The sequence below is a fragment of the Triturus cristatus genome, chromosome 9 (assembly GCF_964204655.1).
Source record: "Triturus cristatus chromosome 9, aTriCri1.1, whole genome shotgun sequence".
Lineage (NCBI taxonomy): Eukaryota > Metazoa > Chordata > Amphibia > Caudata > Salamandridae > Triturus > Triturus cristatus.
The window spans coordinates 802,774,585-802,796,457 of record NC_140592.1 but is presented as its reverse complement, the minus strand read 5'-3'; the positions used below and the strand labels follow the sequence as shown (position 1 = coordinate 802,796,457).

Sequence of the window (21,873 nt, the reverse complement as noted above, 5' to 3'; positions counted from 1 at the left end):
GGACTTCGTAGGTTCCTCGGGGAAGAAAGTCCATGTCTCACGCATAGTGCGTGATATTATTGCATATTGTAAAAAATGCCCCCCAGAGATCCAGAAGAATTCATGTGCTTCAGCAAATGAGAGGAAAGAACCATTTCAATATAGATCACCCGCAGTAAGGCACCTCCCCTCGAACCACCCCGTCAAATTCATTACAGTTTGTATATGGCAAAAATTATGCAGCCATTGCAATGGTAGAGCTCGTGCATGTGGCGCCCTACGCAGCACCAATGTGACCTCCCGTTCCCTTGCTTCCGCAACTTGATGCACCACAAATCGGCATTCTGGGGGTGCCTGAGATCCCATCAAGAGATATATCGGAAAACTATTCTCCCATCCCCACTCTGCCAGGAGGTCCTTCTCCACTTTAGGGCCCTCTGCAAACCAGAACGTCGCATAATGGAGAAGGGTGGCCAACTATTAAAGACGAATGTTCGGGAGGCCCAGGCCCCCTTGTTCAGTATCTAGTTTCAGAATCTCCAGTCTTACCCTATTGCACTTTCCAGTCCAAACCAGCAATAACAGGAGGCTATTAAGAGTCTCAAATATAGATCTAGGAATGATGCAGAAGGAATTCTGCAGAGTGTACAGGCAGCGTGGTAGAAGCAACATCCGGGCCTGGGCTACTCGACCCATGATGGAAAGAGGGAGGCGATTCCAGACGTTAATGGATGGCCGTAAACCCATAATCACTGCGCCCATGTTTAGTGCATATTGCATATCTGCTGAATGCGCTACCTGGATCCCCAGGTAGCGGAAATGGTCACACTTCCATCGGAACTCTGTTGGAGGGCAGATATAATTTCTATACACGGCTACATGATAATCTTAGTCTCGCTGATATTTTTGGGGACTTCTATATGCTGGGTTGGAAAAGAAAGGTAATAAGTTCACTTTGGGATTTTTATGATGAACGAGGGTATCACCTTTGAGGAACAAATGATGAAATTCAGTGTTAACCAAAGACATTTTTTTAAATTCCTACCAGCTTGTGACTTTGTAATTAAAATGGGCAGGGGGACCTCATGGATTCTTCAGGTCTGAACTAATTGATATGTTAATGAGAAGAACTAAATTTATGAATGGACTGGTCTAAGGAATTTTGAACTCCCTAGTTAAGAATGATGTGGAGAAACAATCCTTGAAATGGCATTAGAAACGTGGGGTCGCAGAAGGTACTTTTAAGGAATCATTGGAACTGGGCCACTTTATATTGATATCTGCTAATCTTGCGGCCCAGCATTATAAAACAATTAATGATTTGCACTATACCCTGGAAAGATTGTTAAATGGGCAGTGAAACAGGCACCAGCTGTCCATGATGTAAATGGGTGGGGGTAGATTTAATACACGTTTGGGAGTTGTCCAGAGTTAGAGAAATTAAAGATGAGATAAGCACGTTTTGTGAGAATAACTTGAAAATCAAGATAAATCTAACCCCTAAGTTAGTTCTTTTGGTAATTCACAGGGAGGAGGTCCCTTGCGCCGAACAGCTCTTTATGTCTGTGACTGGGGCAGTATTACGATTATGTAAAGCATCTGCTTGTCTGGATCCCTCCCCACCTTCCTTTCAGCAATAGGTGGCGCAACTACTTGCAATTCATAATTTAAAAACATCATAATATACTTGTAAGGGGAAAAAAATTAGGAGGAGAAGGAAGCAAATATGGGCTCCTCACTCCAAATGGAAAACAGAACATCAATAAATATATGTAGGAGTCAAATTACAGGGCACTGTTATTAGAGGGTTGTAGATGAATGATTTAGCTAGGGATGTTTGAAGCCTGAACTTACATTTAGTTTTTGGTATCTGGATGGCAAAAATGTTTTTGTAATAGTTTAAATTTTTCTGTATATAGTTAATGATTTAAATGTTTACTACTGAAAGAGACTTATTTCTCTGTGTACTAGGGGAGAGGGTGTTGATCTGGGGGGGGGGGACATTTTCAAACGTTCAATAAGAAAATCTTTAAATTAAAAAGAAAAACACAAAGTACCACTCGTGGTTATCTTGTCATGCTACACCAGGAGGAAAGTCACAAGTTCAGGCCGACTGCAATTGAGCACGGGTCGAATACAGGGACCAGGTTAGTCCCACTGACAGATACACCTTCTCAAGCCAGGCGCAAAGAGTTACTTTCACGGTGGAGGAGGTCGCGAGGACCTGGGAGAGTAGTGTGGATTATTGTCACTGTAGCGTGAAAAGCAGGTCAGGCTACGTGGGTTGTTGTCACTGTAGCACGAAATGTCAGTCGGGCAGTGATGAGGGTCGTTGCTGGAGCGTCAAGTTGGTGGGGACTGCGGGCTGGCGTTGCTGTAGCCCAAAGGTGCAGATTTTGCTTTTCCAGTTGTCACTGAAGGATGCTATGGCGTGAAGAGTTGGGTTCACCTTACCTTAGCCTTGCTGTCGTTGCAGGTGGCAGAGTCTCGGCACGGCATGGACCTGTTCATGGTCGAAAAGAGACCAAAACGTCAGGAGTTTACCTTTCTTCCTAGGAGGAACTCAACTGATGCCAACCAATGGACCTTGGGCAGTTTATCGGGAACTAACTCCAGTAGAGGCCAACAGGGCTCAGGCTGGTCCAGTTGCAAGCCCAGGAAGGTCCAGTGCAGCAGGTGAGCTGGACAGCTGCAGGGAGGCCTCTGGAACTTGTTGAGTTGTAGCTCAGAAGGGAGTTCAACAAACTGACCCTTGGAGAATCTTAGGTTAGCCTGGGGTCTAAGGAGCAGGTCCAGTCTTCCTTCTCAGAAAGCAATACAGTCCTCAATCCACAGGTCCAGTTGTGTTTTGATTATTGTCTCTGAAGGTCCATTATTTATACCTGGTGCCAGCCTTTGAAGTGGGGGGATTCCCCAAACTACCCCCACATCTAGTTCTGTAAAGTTCTTCCTTTTCCTTGTCAGGGCTCCAAGAAATCTGGGGTGACCAAAGATAGGGTAGGGCTGGTAGCAGATTTGTGTGTGTGTACCTGTGTGTGAGGCAGAGACATTTGAAGGGCAAGTGGGGCTGGGTGCAGCTCCTCCATGTCATCATGCCAGGATGACCCATCCTATCCACACCTCTGTCACTGTCTGGAAGGAATACACAAACCCTAACAACAAAGCCATTCACAGTCATGTGTCTCAGGACACTGGCAGAGGGCACTAATGGTTAGCGCAAGAAAAAGCCATCTATCTAAAAGTGGCATTTTCTGAATTTTGATTTCAAATCCAACTTTACCATTTAAAATGACAATTCATTTAAGTGTAAACACCACATATCTACCTGTTCCTAATCAAAAGTAACCACTTATTAAATGTAATAAGGTAACCCAGTGTTAGTCAACGTGAGAGATAGGCCTTACAACAGAATAAATGGCTTTAGGGGTTTTTCACTGCCAGGACATGTAAAACGTAAGTACAAATGTCCTTCTTTTAAATACACAGCACCCTGCCCTATGAATTTTAGGGGCCTACCTTAGGGGTGACATATGTACTTAAAAGAAAGGTTTGGGCCTGGCAAATGGTATATTGCATATAACTCACACGAGAGAGGGTCCAGGGAAGAACTAAGCTACCTGATAGAAACTTCTATCCTACATATCTTCCAAAATTAATATTTCTCACATATAATATAGGGTAGTGCTACCAAAAAAGCTATGGACTAACCATATTGCTGGGCATAATCCAGTTATGGACGGAAACCCTCACTCACCCGAGGGTGACATGCTTCATCATTGGGTTCCTCCAACACACAGGGACCGCAAGGTACCCCGTGTGTGCTACGACTTGACCCAAGGGGGAAGGAGCAGGCGTGCAAAGCACGGGTTGGTTCTACCAACTCGATATGGTAAGGAGGGACAGAGTGCAAAGTAGTAGAACAAAAAGTGAAAAGTGTGATTAAAAACGATCTACATAGGGGCAACACTTTTATTCTTCCTGCCTATGTGATAGTAATTAAAATGCAAGTGAGTATAGGGTTAAAAATGAATACCCTATCTATTGATCATCATGGTTCTGCCCAAATGACATTACTGTTCAAGGCATTCATCAGGATCAAGGAGACAGTCACTCTGCTATATCAATGCATAAATCATAGTGAAATACTTAGGCCTCAATTTCTTGACCATCACGCGCAAAGTCGATCAACATGATAGGTCAGAGGGCTCTAAAGCATATTGTGTGTGAGTCAACTCAACCATCTGCAGAGTCTCACACCATGTCAGGTATGCTTGTAGATCTATGGCGCTGATTCCGAGACTCTGTGGGGAGCATAATATGCTTTAGAGCCCTCACCTATCATGTTGATCGACTTTGCGCTTGATGGTCAAGAAATTGAGGCCTAAGTATTTCACTATGATTTATGCACTGATATAGCAGAGTGACAGACTTATCTTTACTTTCCGGCCCCAGGGGTGGGCTCCTTGGGTTCCTTTGAGGCTCGGGAGGGGGGCCTCCTCCCTCTCCAAAACCCCCCGGGGGATGGGGTACTCGGGGTCGAAATCCATCAGGAGAGGGGGCAGCGTGCTCTCTTCCCCCTCAAAACTACACTGGGCTCTGGGTGATGGGGTCCTCAGGGTGAATCTTGGCCTGGGGAGGAGGTACAGACATGCCCCACCTTCCCCCAAATGGCATGGATGTGAGTCATAGATACCTTAAGGCACGAGTTACAGTTACTTGAGATAATGATAACTATAACTGCTGAATTTCTATGGATTTGTGTGTGTAAAATTTGAAGCTAACTATAACATCACTGTAGCCTTTGTTTTTATCGGTGAATTTCTAAGGTTTTTTAAAATTATGTTTCCTAACTATAACATCTCTGTAACCTTTGTTTTTTTAATTAATTTGTAGGTTCTTTAATGCTATTTCCTAACTATAACATCCCTGTAACCTGGGTATGTGCATGTGTGGTTGTGTGGGTGTGTGACTGGCTGCGTATGTCTGTGAGTAGTTGTGTGATTGGCTGTGTGAGTGGTTTTGTGGGTCTGTGAGTAGGTGTGTGAGCAGCTGTATGGGTATGCGAGTGGTTGTATGGGTGTGTAAGTGGGTGTGTGAGTGGTGGTGTGAGTCTGTGAGTGGTTTTGTGGGTCTGTGGGTGGGTGTGTATGTGTCTATATGTGTATGTGATTGGGTGTGTGTGGTTGTGTGGGTGCATAAGTGGTTGCATAAAAGTGTGAGTGGGTGTGTGTCAGTGGGTATGTTAGTGCTGTGTGGGTCTGTGAGGGGGTGTGTCAGTGGTTTTGTGGGTTTGTGAGTGGGTGTGTGAGTGGTTGTGTGGGTGTGTACGTGGGTGTACAGGTATGTGAGTGTGAGTGAGTGTGTGAGTAGGTGTGTGGATATGTGAGTGGGTTTATCTGTTTTTTTAATTGGGGTGAGGGAGGACCCGGGTAGATCCACGGATCCTTGTGCACTAAAAATACATTTATGGACAATTTTTTGCCCATGAGGAGTCCCTCACACACCCCCTCCATCAGTCCCATGGGGTCAGGGTACCTCTACCCTGACCCCTTCTATCACTTTAAAATTTTATATTTTCTGTCGGGACCGAGTCACAATGAACAAAATGGCAGCTGCAACTAGCCTCTCAAGTTGTGGCCAGCCAATCACAGCATTGCTGTTGGAGCGTGGATCTACGAATCCACCCGGATCCATGAAGGATCAGTGATTCATACGCGTCTCTAGATTTACATAAATCTTTTTACTTTACTAACTCCAAAACTACTGAACAGATTTACACCAAATTACAAATTACACAAGTCACAAGATGGCTGCCAACACTTCCTGGTTTGGAGTGTTGACAGCCAATCACAGTGAAGCTCGTGCACAGGACTTAGGCTCCGCCCAGATATCGAAACTGTTATTTTTCCAACTTCTCAGCAACTACTGAACGGATTTACACCATTTTAAAAAAAAAGGTCGCTTTCTGACCCAAGCACTACCTTTTTGCCAAATTTGGGGTAATTCCGTTCAGCAGTTTGGGCTGTAGCTCATCACACAATTTCCTATGGAAATGAACATAGGGAAAACGTGTTTTGGAACCCCCTTTTTTCTCAGCCCCCGCTTGACGAATCACCTCCAAACTTTCCAGATAGGTGCTAGCCTAAAAAGTGCAACTTTTTGGAAAATGTCCTAAAGATTCGTTAAACGACGCCAACGTTATTAGCAAAGCAAAAAATGCTTTTCATATGAAAACTAGGTTGTAACTATAACTACCTACTGACGACCGCACCGCCAGTAGGTAATGTATATATATATATATATATATATATATATATATATATATATACATTGGTAGCTCACTACGAGTAGCATGTACTGAACTACTGTATACAATAAATTCAAAATGCTATAAACTATATTATGATCTTATAATATGCAGTTATCACATAAACTCTTACCTGCAGTTCAAGAGGTGGATCATTGCTTTGAAGAAGTTGTTGTATATCTGCTGATTTTTTATTAAATTCTCCAATGTTTTTTTCTTGGGTCTGTAATCCAGACTAAAAAGTAAGAGAGATGTATTATATTTTAGCTCCATTTGAAAAATGATTTGAAATGATCACTAGAATTGAGATCACATTGAAGTTCAGATGTGTTTGATCTAGTCCCGAACATACTCAGTTTTACATCTACTTGGTGGTTCAACTTAAAAAAAATAGGGCATAATTATAGATACAAAGACATGCCAAAATTGTACCTTACTTCCATTTTGAAGGATGTGATTGTGAGGCACACGTTTTCAGGTGACATTGTGAGATGGAAGATCTGCTTTATTGTGTAATTGGTGCAGTAATATGTGACCGTCTGAGAGCTGATACCCATATTTACTTGGGTGAAGAAACCTTCTCTACACAGGTGGATAACTACATTCTGCAGCTGTTTTTCAACACCGCAAACCAGAGCTTAAATTCGATATTGTGCTGTATCTCTTTACAAGGCTTCCTATATGTTCTTCCAGGACAATATGGTAGAAGGGAATGAAATGTGTGGAACTATTAATTATTTAAATACATTAAAAAATCAATAGTAGGTAGTTTCAGCTGGACCATTTCCATGTCTTCTTTATTAACACACAATCGAAGCAGCTATTGTACTCTCCCTTCTGTGTACCCAAACGTTTTTATCCTGATTCTGGAAGCACTCTCACTTATGGTGCTAGATGGTAAATGTATGTATTAACTAGTCAACTGGCCTTTCTACAACAAAGATTAATTTGCTCCTGAACTATGTAACTGAGAAGTTTCATCTCTTAACCAAACCAATGCCTCAGCCAAAAAATTGTACATTTCCTAATGTACTTGTGACCCTAGGGCACTTAAATGTGTCTAGAGATGCAGTAACTTGATTGCAAGAAGTTTCATCTCTTAACCAAACCAATGCCTCAGCCAAAAAATTGTACATTTCCTAATGTACTTGTGACCCTAGGGCACTTAAATGTGTCTAGAGATGCAGTAACTTGATTGCAAAAACCTTTTACCATAAAAATGTGATTTGCTCAAAAATATATATTTTTTAAAGTGAAAGGGTATACTCTATGCATGACTTAACCTTGTATGAATGTAAATGCCTATCTTGAAGAATATCATCTCTCTGAGATAGATGACCTTGTGATCACACCAATCTGTACCCACTCCCCATTGATGTGTCATGCAAATCCTTACCAAACCTTTACCTTTTGGCCACCTGGGGAAAAAGACAGATATACAACTTGTGCAAATTTTGGTAATTTTGTGGGATTTATTTAATGTTTTCAATCTAATCACTAAATATTGGCTTCAGCATACCTACTCTTCCCTTCCGCTATTTTCTTCTCTGGTGATAATGCTTTTTAGACAGTGGCGTAAGTGGGGGGGAGGGGGGCAGTCCACCCTGGTTGGCACTTTTTTGGGGGGCAGCGGTACTTCACGTGAGGTGAGCAATTTCGGCGAGCACAAGGTAAGTGGTTTTCTTTTTATAAAATGTTATTTTCCCCCATCGTCTGTCAACTCCCCTACCCCTTCTTACCTGCACTGGCTGTCACTGGGCAGCGAACTCAAGGACCGCCCTGGGGATGGCAAATGCTCTAGCTACTCCACTGTTTTTAGACACCTTCTGGTGCTAACCAGAAACTATTTTTTATCACACATTCAAAATACATTTCTACTGATGTATCTTACCAGAGACACAGCCTTCAGAAAGGATGAAAAGTAGCAAAGCATACATGTTCAGCTAGTTTGTCTCTACGTGTACTCTCAACATCCACCTCAATATCCACCAAGGTTTTCAGTACCAACTTTGAGTTCATTAAATTTGACAACACAGAAAATACTCTTGTTCAATGGTTGTCAAGGTTGTGGATCACACTATATTGCACCAACTGTATGCCGCCACCCAAAAGGCATGACTTGCACATACTTTGCACAAAATGGTTCAAATAGCCACTCTGCAAAGCGGGACTGCATTGTGCCATCAAGCATAGACGGATAATGCAGCTACTTAGAATTTATTGTGGATGTACTATTTTCTATGATTTTACATTTCATATGCAACACACATAAACGTATCAAGCAATTTTAACTCCTACATTCTAATCTTCAAAGGCTTTTACCAAAAATGTAAGAAAAGGTAAAGCTACCTTTGTATCCTGAATATTTTGGTGAAAATGCAGCGCCTCTTAAGGTATTTCATTGGCATATATCAGAAAAAGAGAACATATTTTCTCTTCTGATTTTGTAATGGTTTGGCATTTGGTAATAAACAGATATTCACAAATCTGGTATTCAATTATAATTCAGAAAGTATAATGAAATAAACAGTACATTTGCTTAGCATATGTTATGTAATAAAGAAATGGCAGTAGTACGGTCAAGATTCACACAAATATGGGAATCTCCCTGGTCTTCTTTTCTCTTGTGATCTGTGTTTATTTGGTGTGCCCATCTTGCAATCAAAAAGGTCACTAAAGATGCAGTTCATTCACACCCACACAGCCTGGCATATTTTTTTAACATGGGAGTCATACATCTAGCAAAGAGAAATACTGAGTATTGTTGCAAGTCATCTTACATTGTGGTTAGCTATCCCATTTGTCCCTTATAAGATGACCACTCTCCCTGCTATTTTTGTTTGGTCTACTTCCACATTCTCTGTGGGAACGTTTCTCTAATTCATGAATACTTTTGTGTTTCTTTGGTGTAAGCCAAGGAGGGTCTGTGATGGATTTGTTAAATTCTTCTTACTCCCTCTCTGTGTGCACCTAAATGTAATGTAAACATGTGTCAACCATGAAATGAGAACATGTACATGACCCAAACAACCTCTGAGTATAACACCAAACAAAAATATTGATATTAGTTTTCATTGACATTATTGTCTGAGTAATTCTGATTAAGTTGCATACCATTTCCTAAAGTGTGTAATACTATCAATAGCTTGCGTAGCACACTAGAAAAGGTGAGATTTTCAATAAACATAGGCGATTGATAGTAACTTAATTACCTCAAGCAGTGCAAACTCCTCCTTAGATAAGTGTTGGTCTTTGTCCCCTGAGAGCTGAAGCTGAGCCCACTGATCAATGTTATCAGCTAACTTCAGGAGTTGATCCCACAGCACTAATGCTCGTTCTAGATTTTCACAATTGTTCTCCATCTTCTCGTTTATCTATGAATAGATATAATATGAGACATAGCTATATCTGTGAAACAACACATTGCGTGCAGTAACACATTTTGAAAATGATTTTGGGTTGCCTATTATCGTTGTAATAGTATTCAAAAGCATGGTATTACATAATATATGCTCATCCATGATAGACTATCACACATGGTCATGGTCTTTGTTTACATTGCAGTGAAAAAGGACACTCTAAAAATATATTTCTTCCATTAGATCCACATTTATTCCAGGGCAGCCACATGGCCTGCCTCCAAAATTTCAGTCTCTTAATGCAACCATTCATCTGGGTAGGCTGCCGAAATACTGACTCCAAGGAGAGCGCAATTGTTTGACACTCTAGAAAATGGTATAAAAACTGACCTTCCTAGCTACTGGAAGTGCAAGCAGCACAATCTGCCTGAGACCAATGTGGTTATAGCTATGATGCCTGGGAGTGTGATTGGATTTTGGTATGACAAAAGGTGGCTTTTAGTTCTTATGACACACCACGTTTGTGTCATATCCCACTATGTCAATTTTTATTTCCCAGTATTATGATGTCACAATAGCTAGATTTGTTAGTCATCACAAGGTAAGACACTGTTCAAGACATCTTTTCATACTTACATCAAGCCACCTGTCCAGCATCATGTGCGCTTCTTTCTCAAATGGAGGCTCCTCAAAGCTTCCCATTTTAATCATCTGAAACTGAAGACTTTTACAGATATTATTCATCTTGTCAATTTCTCCGGCGTGTTGGTTTAACTCTGCTTTTTCTGTTTTAAGCTGAAAATAGAGGAAATAAGTTTACACCAATTGACTGTGTATATAGTTAAGCAGGTAGAAGTTCACAGTGAAGAATACTTTAATGAGTTGACACATTAAGTTCAGTCTGCAAGCTTTGGTTAACTTTGTATTCTTCTACAGTGCCACTTCTTGCCCCAGGAACCATGTGATGTTCTGTATTTAGGGACCCAGTCAACATGATTCCTTTACAAATCTCTTCTGAATGCATATGATGTTTTCTTCAGTTTGTGACAAATATGTTCTCATCTAAACACAGGGCCTCATTCACAAAGGTAAAATGAGATGACAGTCTAACCTTACGTCTTTCGGTATTCACAAAGGGCATTTACTACTTGTAAATGCCCTTTGTGAATACCGAAAGTCGTAAAGTTCAACTTTTGGTATTCACAAAGTGCATTTACGAGTAGTAAATGCCCTTTGTGCATACCAAAAGTTGTAAAGTTTGACTTGCGTCTCAGTTTACCTGTGTGAATCGGGCTCACAGATTTCAGCTAAACACATGGATGACATCCTCGCAATTGCTTGTTTTGCTTCTCCCTGCCTTGTTTGGGAATGCCATGCGCTTAAAGTTTCATAAATTGTCTACTTTAATTGGTTTAGACAACGTACAGCCTGCCACGTCCTTACGCAGTGGGCAGAAAATAACATGTTTTTTTTTCATTTATGTTAATTTTAAATTCTACCTGCATATGTCTGGTAGTTTTACTTGAAAAGGTCATCTTAGCTAACATAAAAAAAAACATTACCGCATAAGTGTTTTATGGTTTACATAGTATAGATAATTGATTCTATGTCCTGCTATGGAAAATGTCTTGCAGCTTTTAATTTTGAACTTTAGGTTACTTCCTTAATTTTGGACTTGGCTTGCCTGGTTCTTTGCCAGAAGATCCGCCCAGAAGATGTCATTCAGGTCCTGCTTCGCGGGCGGTTGGAGAAATCCACAGCCTTCTTTTTGGTGAGCTATCCAGTCTTTTGAGAACTTTTTTCCTGAAGTGGCTATTGATGATGTTAAGTTGGTTTGCATCGTTTATATCCTCCAGGTTTATGCAAAATGCAACAAGATGCCTTGTTGGTAGAAAATGTGTCCAGATATGATGTTAACCATAAGCTTTACTTTCTGTGACTCTGGAGATTCTTCTTGAACCTATGTTTACATTTAGGCTTATCATGTATGTTTGTTTTAAGCAGGACATTAAACAATTATAACTACCCTTACATCATTTTAAGAGTCACCCATTTTATGGTGATGTGGTGTTGAGGACTTTACACTATGATATTAGATTTGTCTTAATGGGTGAAGATCACAATGGGTCTGTAGTATTCATTCAATAAGTCTACTTCTTGTTGGAGTGAGATTTCTTTTCATGTCAGGATCTGTGTGGCCTTTCCATACAGGAGAAGGACTAGCAAAACAGTGCAAAACAATGCAGTCTCCATTCACTCAGACTATATGTTTGCTATATTGGTGAAGAACACTAAATAACCAATTCACTATCACCCTTGCAAAAGTGTACGAAATTGGTGGAGCTGTATGCATCAACAGAGAAAATATACACATTTGTATTCTCACTGTTCAGATTATAATATACACGTTTAAGCAGTGAGTGCATTATATTCCACTAAACGCACATTTGATGTACACATTGTGTTCATTATCTTTCTATAATATTTAAACATTGCTTTTAATACCAACTGGTTGATTTAAGCTGTCTTTTATTTGGAGTACCAATTATTAAAAAACATGTGAGATTTATGAAACTGAGCTTTCTCACAAATGCCAATAATTGGGGAAACATGTTAACTGCTCCATATGTGCATTTCTACGTAGTGATCCTGTAATTCATTTCCATTAAATTTAGTGAAGAGTTGCTTCATCACTGTTCTGTTGCAATTATTTTTCTTCTTTTTCTGTCCTCCATTTAATGCCACTGACACAATCTCAAAGCGTAGAATGTGCAGCTTAAAGGACATATAGGAACATGAGTAGGCATGGTTGTGGCCATTACTTGTGTAGTCCTGTTTCTGGTGTAGCGTAGATCTGTCCTGTGGTTCTTAAAGGTCTTTAAGGCTGCTCAATTAAAGTGATAGTGCACCTTAATGATGCTCTGAGTTACACTCAATTATTCTTGAAGCTGCAGGCCAAATATGGCCTCTAGAGAAGCGGAGTTATAGCTCAGCTGAATTATTGATATGTTTATGCCTCAGTTTTACCCTGTGGTACTGTGCCCAAGACATTGCTCAAATATTGTGCTGCTACTTTCTTTATTGCTCCCTGTTGTGATGCTCAAACAGATTTCTACTGAGAATCAACATTTACCCTAATTTAGCTAAATTAGACTCAGTGGCTTTGAGACTCAAATATGTGCATAGTGCTGATCAACATTTAACAGCCATTTTAGGCCGTGTGCCTGATTTACATTCGAACTGACTGATGCAAATTAAAATGGCAATTCAATAGTCTGGGGTCTATGGCCATCCTCTAAAAAGTGGCATAGGTCTCATTGCACCTGATGGACAAATCAGGAGGTGACAATCTGGATGCCAAGAACTAAATTATAGGTTGCAGAATTTCACTCAAGCGATAACTTAGGGTGAGGGTCCGCCACCCACAATTCCAAGCAGCTCTGAGTCTGAATTTAATGGGCCCAGAAACACCAGACCCAATAAATCTAGGCCGGAGATACAGGACTGGTTTTAGTGGCTGCAGGGATACAGCTTCAGGCAACAGATCAGCTAGGCCTATGCGCTATCACTGTAGAAGCACGGTAGAACAGACAATGCTCCCCCAGACAGGTCGAAGCCTATTTTAACCTACCACCACATCACCACCACCTGTCGTTCTACTGGAACTTTCCTCCTGCTCTGAGCAGCTGGAAAATGTCAACGTTTTTTGCACCGGAATGGTGTGAAATGCGTATAAATAGACCCGATATTTCCCTGTCTGTGAAGTTATTCCCCATTCCAAAAGAAAACAAGTGATTACAGGATTTGCGTGCCGCGCTATCGCCAGAATCAAAGATTCCAGTCCCTTGGTATCGGTGCACCAAGTTATAGCAGTCTCTAGTCAGACAATACACAGATGCTTCGGTGCACATTGAAGTCAGCACTCTGTAGGACTCATTATTCCAGATGTTGAATACACATAAATATTACACTGTGGGTCCAATTCACTTACTTTACTTGCGCACGCTCTGCGTCCACGTAGATGCCAGCCGTCACTGTATTTCTCGGCAAATGTGTACATTTAGTACAATTATGACTGCCAACATGGCAGAACATTTGTGCAATAGTGCATTTTTTTCTCCTCTGAGATTTTTTTTTTAGCATGGAGAAACTCCTCCTGGAGCCCCGCAAAGTGTAAAAGTCTTCGATTCTCTTTCCCACTCTGGAAAGGGATTTACTTTTGCCTTTCACTGGATTACATTTCACAGTGAAGTAAAGTCTTTTGCACAGGAATGTGATACACTGGGGAAGCTGGGATTTGATCTCAGTTTTCCTGATCAAACATTTTGTATTCAACCACAGGATGTTTATCTGCATTTCTATGACTTAGCAGCATTGGATAGTGCTTTGTGTTGGGCAGTGCCTGAGGTTAAAAAGCAAATGTTTTTATTTTTAATATTTGAAAAGCTTTCTTTTTGGGTAGACCTGCTTTCTTTTGCACTATTGTACAAATTCCCTTGGTTGAAATGAATTAGTAGCTATAAAATGATCCCAGACCTGTAAGGGTTAGAAAGTACTGACAGAACTGAATAGGGTGCTCAGCACTCCATTAGTTGATGTGTGTGTTGTAAAGCAGTGTCTTCTGTAACGGCAGAGCAGTGCAGAGACCCCCTTCTCCTTGATGGGATCAAGTGGTTTCGCTGAGTGGTATAGTTGTCCTAACCGTTGATAGATCAGTTGAAGTGAGAGAGTAACATTTAGGTTTCAACATTAAAAGTTGTAAGGTGCATTGAGAGAGCAAGGTCGAGATCCAACTCCCAAACGTAAATGTGCTACAGTGCATTCACTGAGCAGTAAGATGTTCCCACAACAGGTAGTGCAAATATACTTTGGCAGAGCAGTAGGGTGGTCTCTGTTCTAAAGTGGGTGAGGTGCATTTGTTGAGCTGTGTGCCAGTGGCGGCAGCCTCTGTACAGGGGTAGGGGTGGGAGGGGGAGGGGGAAAGGCATGATGTAAAAACAAAAAATTAACATACCTCCTTCGTCGCTGCCACCGCCGCATGTCTCTCCTTAGCCCTCGCAGAGCACCAGAAGCACCCAGTCTCCTGGACTCTCCCAGCCGATCACGACGCTGCAGGAGCAGCATCGTGATTGGGCTGAGGGGCCGAAATGGCCGCTCAGGCAGTAAGTGGGAGGCTGGGCATGTTCTCCACTGGACTGTACAACTCAGCCCAGTGGAGAACATGCCAAGTGCGCACTTAGGGAGGGAGTTCAAACCAGTTCTGGCTGGAGTCGGAGTCCCGCAAAGAAAAATAAAATGATTATAACTTCTTGTTATTATCATTTTATTTTACTTTTGCCCTGCTCAACAAGCAGTGGGGGGACGCTCTTCTGACTTAGGGGAGGAGCCGCCACTGCTGTGTGCTTGTCCCTAAATTTAATGTATTGAGTAAGTGGCAAAGCAATAAAGTGCTGTCAACACCAGATGGTTTCAGGAGCCTTGGTAGGGCAGTGTGGTAGTTCCAGCACTGCATGGAGTAAGGTCCTTTATGAGAGTAGTGTGTAGTTCCCAGAATTGGGTGAGCTCAAATGCACTGGTAATCCAGCGTAATAGTGCCATAATGAATGTTTTAAGGTGCTCTGTTAATCCAGTGGTGTGGCAGGATGGGTTCAGGTGCACTCACTGCCATAACAATGCAGTCGTTCAGCCTAGAGTAGTGTAATGATCAGTGCTTAGGTTTGTTTGTGAGATCAGCTCAGGATAGGGTGAGATGAGGTTCACTGACAGAACACTGGGTAGTTCGTAACACGAACAAATATGATAGTGATTCTATGCTGGGTTACTTAATTGGTGGCACACAGAATGCATTTATTGGCATCTGCTACATCCAGTGCCAGCAGTGAAATACCTATGGGGAGTAATGCACTTGCTGGTGTGATCTGTGTGCAGTCTAGTCACATCTTTGACTTGTCGTAAAATAGCAAGGAGAGATAATGTGCACTCTACAAAGCACAGGCAGGATGTAACTGTTCAACATTGTAAAATAAAGGCCACTCTCACGTTTTCACCTGAAATCTCAACACATTCAAGTTTTTAAGTATTTCAAAACTCAGTGCTTAATTTGAGCTGGTGGTTTGTAGTGCTCGGCACTGGTACTTAATTGTCTAAACCAGCACCTATGATAGTCTGTCACATAGTGGTGCTGTTTGTCTAATTTAGAGACAAGCACAACACCAGTTGTTTATTAATCCAATGTACATAATAAAAATACTAATACCTGCCGCCAAAGCCATTCTTATAGCTTTTGGGGCCTGGAATAGTCAGAACTGTCACACTTGCAGGCGTGTGATGGTTAGTAGCTGTGTTGATACTGTAATTGACAGCAATGACAGCGGCAATGAGCAGTGCAAGCGGAAGTGGTCTCCTGACAAGGGCATTGGCACTTATTTGTTTTACAAATTAAGCACTGCCAAAACTACACCATCAGAATTGTTTTATAAACCTTATTGCTTTTTCACCAAACCCTTTATAAAAATAGCTTTAAAATGCAACATTTGCCGCTCCCTTTTAAAAAGAAATTCTTGGGGGTAGAACTACCTTGAACCCTACGCTTACTACACATGCTCTCTAAGTCAACCTCGTCCCCAATTTTTACAACGCACTACTTTCAAAAGTCACGTTGCACCCCTGGAACTGGTGTAGTATGCCCAGAGCCACAGGGGTATACAGTTTCAATAGCAGTCTTTGGGCGTGTGGCGCCTAGGAAGTTTTCGAAAAAGAACTGGTTCTGAACGTGTATCAGAAGTAACCTTCATTATGTTTTTTTAAGTCATTTGAGACTAGTTAAATATTTTTACAGATTGATAAACTGTTCTGTACCTTGTCACAGAGTATGTGATGACAAAATGTACTATATGAAATATAGGACGATGATTGTGTGTTGCTTTCATCTTGTGCAGGAATGTTAATATTTTACAGACATTTACTCCTGAAGAAAGAGATAATACGCATTCTGAAATGAACTGACCTACTTATGTTCTCAGGTGGAAAAAGAAGAAATGTATTGTTACCAGTATTGGACTATATTCGATCAGTGAAGGATATGTGTGACATTCCCAAAGATACAAAAAAACAAACAGCTATAAGTTAAGATTAGTTAAGATTAACAATGGGATATAGAAAATTGATTCTGTATTGTGCCCAAGTCGTCTTGCACCACTGAGTGAGCATGAGTGTGATACCCTAGATTTAGGCTTTCATCCATACACCCCAGGAGTCATTTAGTTTTATAGCCACTTCTTGTTTTCATGCGTATTTGTTTTGTCAAGATGTAAAAGCAGGCAATTAATCCATGTATAATACAGTTCACAATAATAGTGCATACGCGGAAGTAGCATGGATGGGCTAAATTGAGAGAGAAACAAGTGTTTGTGTCTCCTCACAACACCAGTAGATTTTGCATCATATGAACCAAATCCAGGAGAAGATTTAGATGTAATAGTGTAGCTGTGTACAACTCATGACAATGAAATACTCCTTTTTCTAGACTCACCTTAGCTGCCGTCCGCTGTAAATTTTCTCTTCCTATGTATGAAGCTCTTTGTTGGATACTCTGCTCCTGTTTTGCAATAACTGCTGTTAGAGCACTCTTGCAGCTCTGGAATTGCCTCAACAGTTCAATCACATTTTCGCATTGCTCTCGACTTGCAGATGAAAAAACACATTTGTTATATGATATATCTTGTTTACTTTTCATAATCACTCTTCATTCTAATGTATTTAATTCTTCTCACCTATACAAAGTTTTGGATATTCACTTAATTGTATCACATTTGAATGTTATCTGCTTTCACATGTTGGAGTTTTTTAATCTCTAGGCTTTTATTTTTCAATCTAATGTCAATACACAATCACAGGTTTGCTTTTAATATTCCACTAAAACAATACTTTATATTATTGGGATTTCAATCAATTTTCAGGCAATATCCAAACCGGACAGACTTCACTTACCGATTTAATAAATGTCCAAGGCTTTAATGGAAAAACAAGATCTAATGTTCTCCTGCAATATTCCAAAGTTAATAAAATTTCAAATGTGTCAGTTACAGTTGTATGTAGCCTTTTGTACTTATTTTCTAACTGCCCAATTCTTTCAAATGATTCAGTAAGGTCTGTTATAAGTCTTGCTACTCTCAAAAGCACAGACACAGTCCACCAGACTATACCAACAAACACCCTACCACAAAGATATGGGTAGTTGCAGTTAAGGGTGTGTAAAGTTACTAGTTGACAGGGCTCAATGTACTTTAACTTCAAATCCTGATAAAAGCAGGTTACACAAACTATCCCTTCAATGGTGCAACAGTACAATAATTTTGTTGTCAGAATAACTAACATGTATATATATTGTCCTAAATAATGTTTTAAAAAATATTGATCATAGGAATTATTAATAGAAAATCCACATCTAAATGAGCAATACTTTTAGAATATGAAATTTAGACCACAATGTTTATGTCGTACAATACGTCTGCATACAATATTTTTGCCATACAACTGCAGAGGTTAGGGTCAGTAGGAAAAGATGAGGTGCCCCAAAATCAAGAAGGATAGGCCAAGACATTGCAGCCACTCTTGAAGTAGTGGGGAAAAGTTTGACTATTCTTAGTTTCTACTGTTCTAGGTAAAATGCCTCATGTTAGAGGCAAAAGCCTCTGGTGGAGCGGGTGGGGTAGAAAAGGACCATGCAGAGGAAATCAGAATGGAAGTTAACTTCTAAAGACATATGCAAAAGCTGTTTTGGAAAGGCTGACTGTTCAGAAAGGAGCTTGGCTAAGATTGAATAATATGAGAAATCAATGTGATGCAACTGTCCCAGTTGATGCATAAAAAGATGATGGAAGGAATTTTTGCAAAAAGGCTGACTGCAGACAATTACTCGAGGCAACATTCCAACCTATTGTTTTTCACCCAAGTGCCACTCTAGACAAAGGCCCGCCTTACACAGATCAGCGCCGACCTTGTTCGTCATGGAAACAGTCCATTCCAAACTGCCAGGCAAGGCTGCCTCCAGAAGGGAACATAAAGAACCCCTGAGCGGTTTCAACCCTGTTAGGTCTCATCAGTGAGGCATACCATAAAAGTTGTTTTATAAAAGGTACCCAAGGCTATCTTTTTTTAATATCGGGTAAACACCCGTACCCCGGTTTGCATCTTTTTGTGAACATTTTACTTTATATGTTGACAGGCGGCCTTGCGTTGTTCCAGAACAAAGTGTTCCTTCCAAACAGAATGACCTCCGTCTACTCTGTGTTTAGTTCCAAACAGTTTTCCTGCATGTAGACTTCAACATGTTAAAATTATTAGCCACTGTGCTTTCCTCAACTGGGACTGATACGATTATTTGCGTATCATCTGCATAGGAAATGGCCAAGAAAACAAAGTATTGAATAAGTTACACCAGGGGAGTGATTTTAATATTAAAGAGCGTGTAAGATAAAGAAGACCCCTGAGGCACTCCACAGGACAGAGAGAAAGCAATAGATTTAAAACTGTTCAACTCCACTGTTTGTTCCCTATTAGTCAGGAAGGACCTTATTAGGGACAAGGCAGGGCCTCCTATACCAATCCTCTCCAGCTGGTTGGTAGGAACTTCATGGTTCACAGTGTCAAAAAGTGGCTGAAAGATCTAGGAGATTCAACACTGCCCTGCCTCCTTCATCCAACAGCCTGCGTATCTCCTCGGCAGCAACCACTAGGGCTGATTCAATACTATGTTTCGGCCTAAAACTATGTTGGGAGGGGTTCTGAATATTATTGGAGTCCAAATAGACTGGGAGATCCTCATTTAAAGCCTTTTCTAATATTTTTACAGGGAAAGGCATGCGAGCGATTGGACAATAATTCTTAGTCACTTTTGGCTCCAATGAAGGTTTTTTTTTTTAAATTGGAAGAACTGAAGCCTTTTTCCAGGCCATCTGACATCAGTATGGTATTCAATAATCTTGTCAGGTGGGCTGCGATCAAACCAGGGACCTGGTGCAAACCTAAAGACAGGCATGGTTTGAGGGAGATCCAGATTTAGTTGATTCAATTAGTCTCACTACTTTAACCTCCGTTATAAGGGAGAAGTTATTCAAACCATCTGGTGAGACCGTGCTGCCTGTCGTTTCCAAAAGAACAACCTGAGATAAGCAAGCAGATCATCTGGTGGGCTGGAATTGTGAATAGCTGCTAATTCCTCATAAACACAGTTAGCCTTACTTTGAAAAAAGTATGCTAATTCATTGCAAAATGTTGATCGGTAATAAGGGTTTTTCGCTGATCACAATCAGAGAGATTGGTAACTGTTTTGAACAATTCTGAGGTGGAGTTTTTGGCCACCTTTATTTTATCCCAAAAATATTGAGTTTTTCACTAATGAGCAGAATGGTTAAAACATGTACTGTGGTCCCCTAAAGAGGACGTTATAAAAAGTTTTAAAGCAACTCTAGTGACACATTAATGAAAATGAATTAGAACTTGGGGAGATATTTTTTCTGCAGGTAAGGCTCCTTTCCTGTAGTATGTGTAAGGGAGGAGGCACACAAATATATTTGAGACTGCATCTTAAAGAGTTTTGAAAAAAATCATCAATTTAATTTCTGCCTCCAAATTCTGTCTTTAAAATCATAATTAAAGATTAAGCAAAATTGATTTAGGTAAAAAGATTTAGGAGGCATCTTTAAAATGTTTCAACTCACCATTCAATTATTGAGAGCCTGACTTCCTCGCAAAAAGTTTCGGTACTTCTAAAGATTTCTTCAGCTTTTTCTCCTTTTATGCCCTTGAATTCTAGAAGATGAGTAACAATTTCTTCAATGCTGTCTTTTTCCTGTTCATAAGAATCCAGCTCCTTTTCCAGTTCAAGAAGTGATTTTATCCTGTTGGTTAGAGGAGATGTAATGTTGTTCGAGTGTCGCATTGCAGTTACAAAACTATTTAAAGTACCCCAATAAAAAAATGTGATGAAGTAATAAAACAAATTCAGCATCCTTATTCCTGACACAGATTGTCGCAAAAAGTTGAAATATGTTATCCCCACAGCAAGGTGCCAACTAATCTCCGACCTGTGGTTATGATGGTCCTATTTCATACATCTGTAGGAAGGATCCCTTTTTGTATGATCACCCCCCCCCCCCGTTTTTTGCACTGTTGCTGCTGTTTTTTTGACTCTGTAGTGCACTGTGCCTCTTGCAGTTGAAGCCCAGTGCATGTGCTCTGACCCCCAAGGTTTGTGTACAATTGTCTAATACTGATTGGGTTATTTAACTTGCCTATATATCCCTAGCATATGGTACGAAAGGTACCCAGGGCTAGTAAGTCAAATGTCATTAGAGGACTCCAGCACTCAACTGTGACATCACTACAGTGACAAAGGTGAAACCGTGACTCCAGGCCAGCCACTGCAGCCTAGTTGAGCAGCGTTAAAACTGACAACTTGACATGGCAATATACACCCTTTTGGCAGGTCAAACCTTTCCTTTTTAATATTAGTATGCCACCCATAGGGAGGAACATAGTCGCCCACCAGGCAGCGTGCTTGATATAAAAAAGAAGGGCATTTTCTGTTGGTGTTTAACATGTTCTGGCAGTGAAAACATGAAATTGTCATTTTAATTGTAGCAAGGCCAATAGTCCCGTTGGCTAACATGAAGTGTTACTAGCCATGGCATTATGTGCTAACTTTCATTTGAAACCACAAAATAGGGGCGATTCCTCCGCTAAGGTGAAGGAGCGTCACCCCACTGAGCAGGTCAAAATGGGAAAAATAAAATGATAATAACTCATTGTAACTATCATTTTATTATTAGGTCTTTACTCAGATGGGTTGGGGTGGGGCTGCTCTGCTCACAGAGCAGGGCAGGGGAGGAATGGCTTGCCTACTCCAAGTGCACATGACGCTTTGGCCCGCCGTCTCGGGCCAGCCAAACAGTCATGAGCACTGTGCATGTTCTCTATCCAGGCTGCATTACAGTCTGAGTGGGGAACATGCCCAGGCTCTCCTACCATGGCTGAGTGCCGAACCACGTCGCTCAGACCAATCACAACATCTTTTTGCTGTGATTGGCTATGTTGATCCAGGGAGATGGGTGCTTCCTGCTCTGGAGTCCTGGAAGTGGGCAAAGAGGACCGAGAGGCATCGAGGTGGCACCAGGTAAGTGTTGCTTTTTTTTTCATTCTGTCCCCCTTTACCCCACCACCCACCGC

The 21,873-nt window shown here is 41.0% G+C and overlaps 1 protein-coding gene across 1 annotated transcript in view; it reads right to left on the bottom strand.

The window, feature by feature from the left end:
- The window catches only part of LOC146798868 (nesprin-2-like), a 1,144,883-nt gene that overhangs the window by 782,678 nt on the left and 340,332 nt on the right, over positions 1 to 21,873 (bottom strand). Inside the window, exons 31-35 of the mRNA XM_085627789.1 lie at positions 20,367 to 20,546; positions 17,177 to 17,327; positions 10,282 to 10,440; positions 9,499 to 9,660; positions 6,420 to 6,521 (exon numbers count right to left, since the gene is read on the bottom strand). Coding sequence (XP_085483915.1) covers positions 6,420 to 6,521; positions 9,499 to 9,660; positions 10,282 to 10,440; positions 17,177 to 17,327; positions 20,367 to 20,546 — 754 coding nt within the window. The remainder of the gene's footprint in view (positions 1 to 6,419; positions 6,522 to 9,498; positions 9,661 to 10,281; positions 10,441 to 17,176; positions 17,328 to 20,366; positions 20,547 to 21,873) is intronic.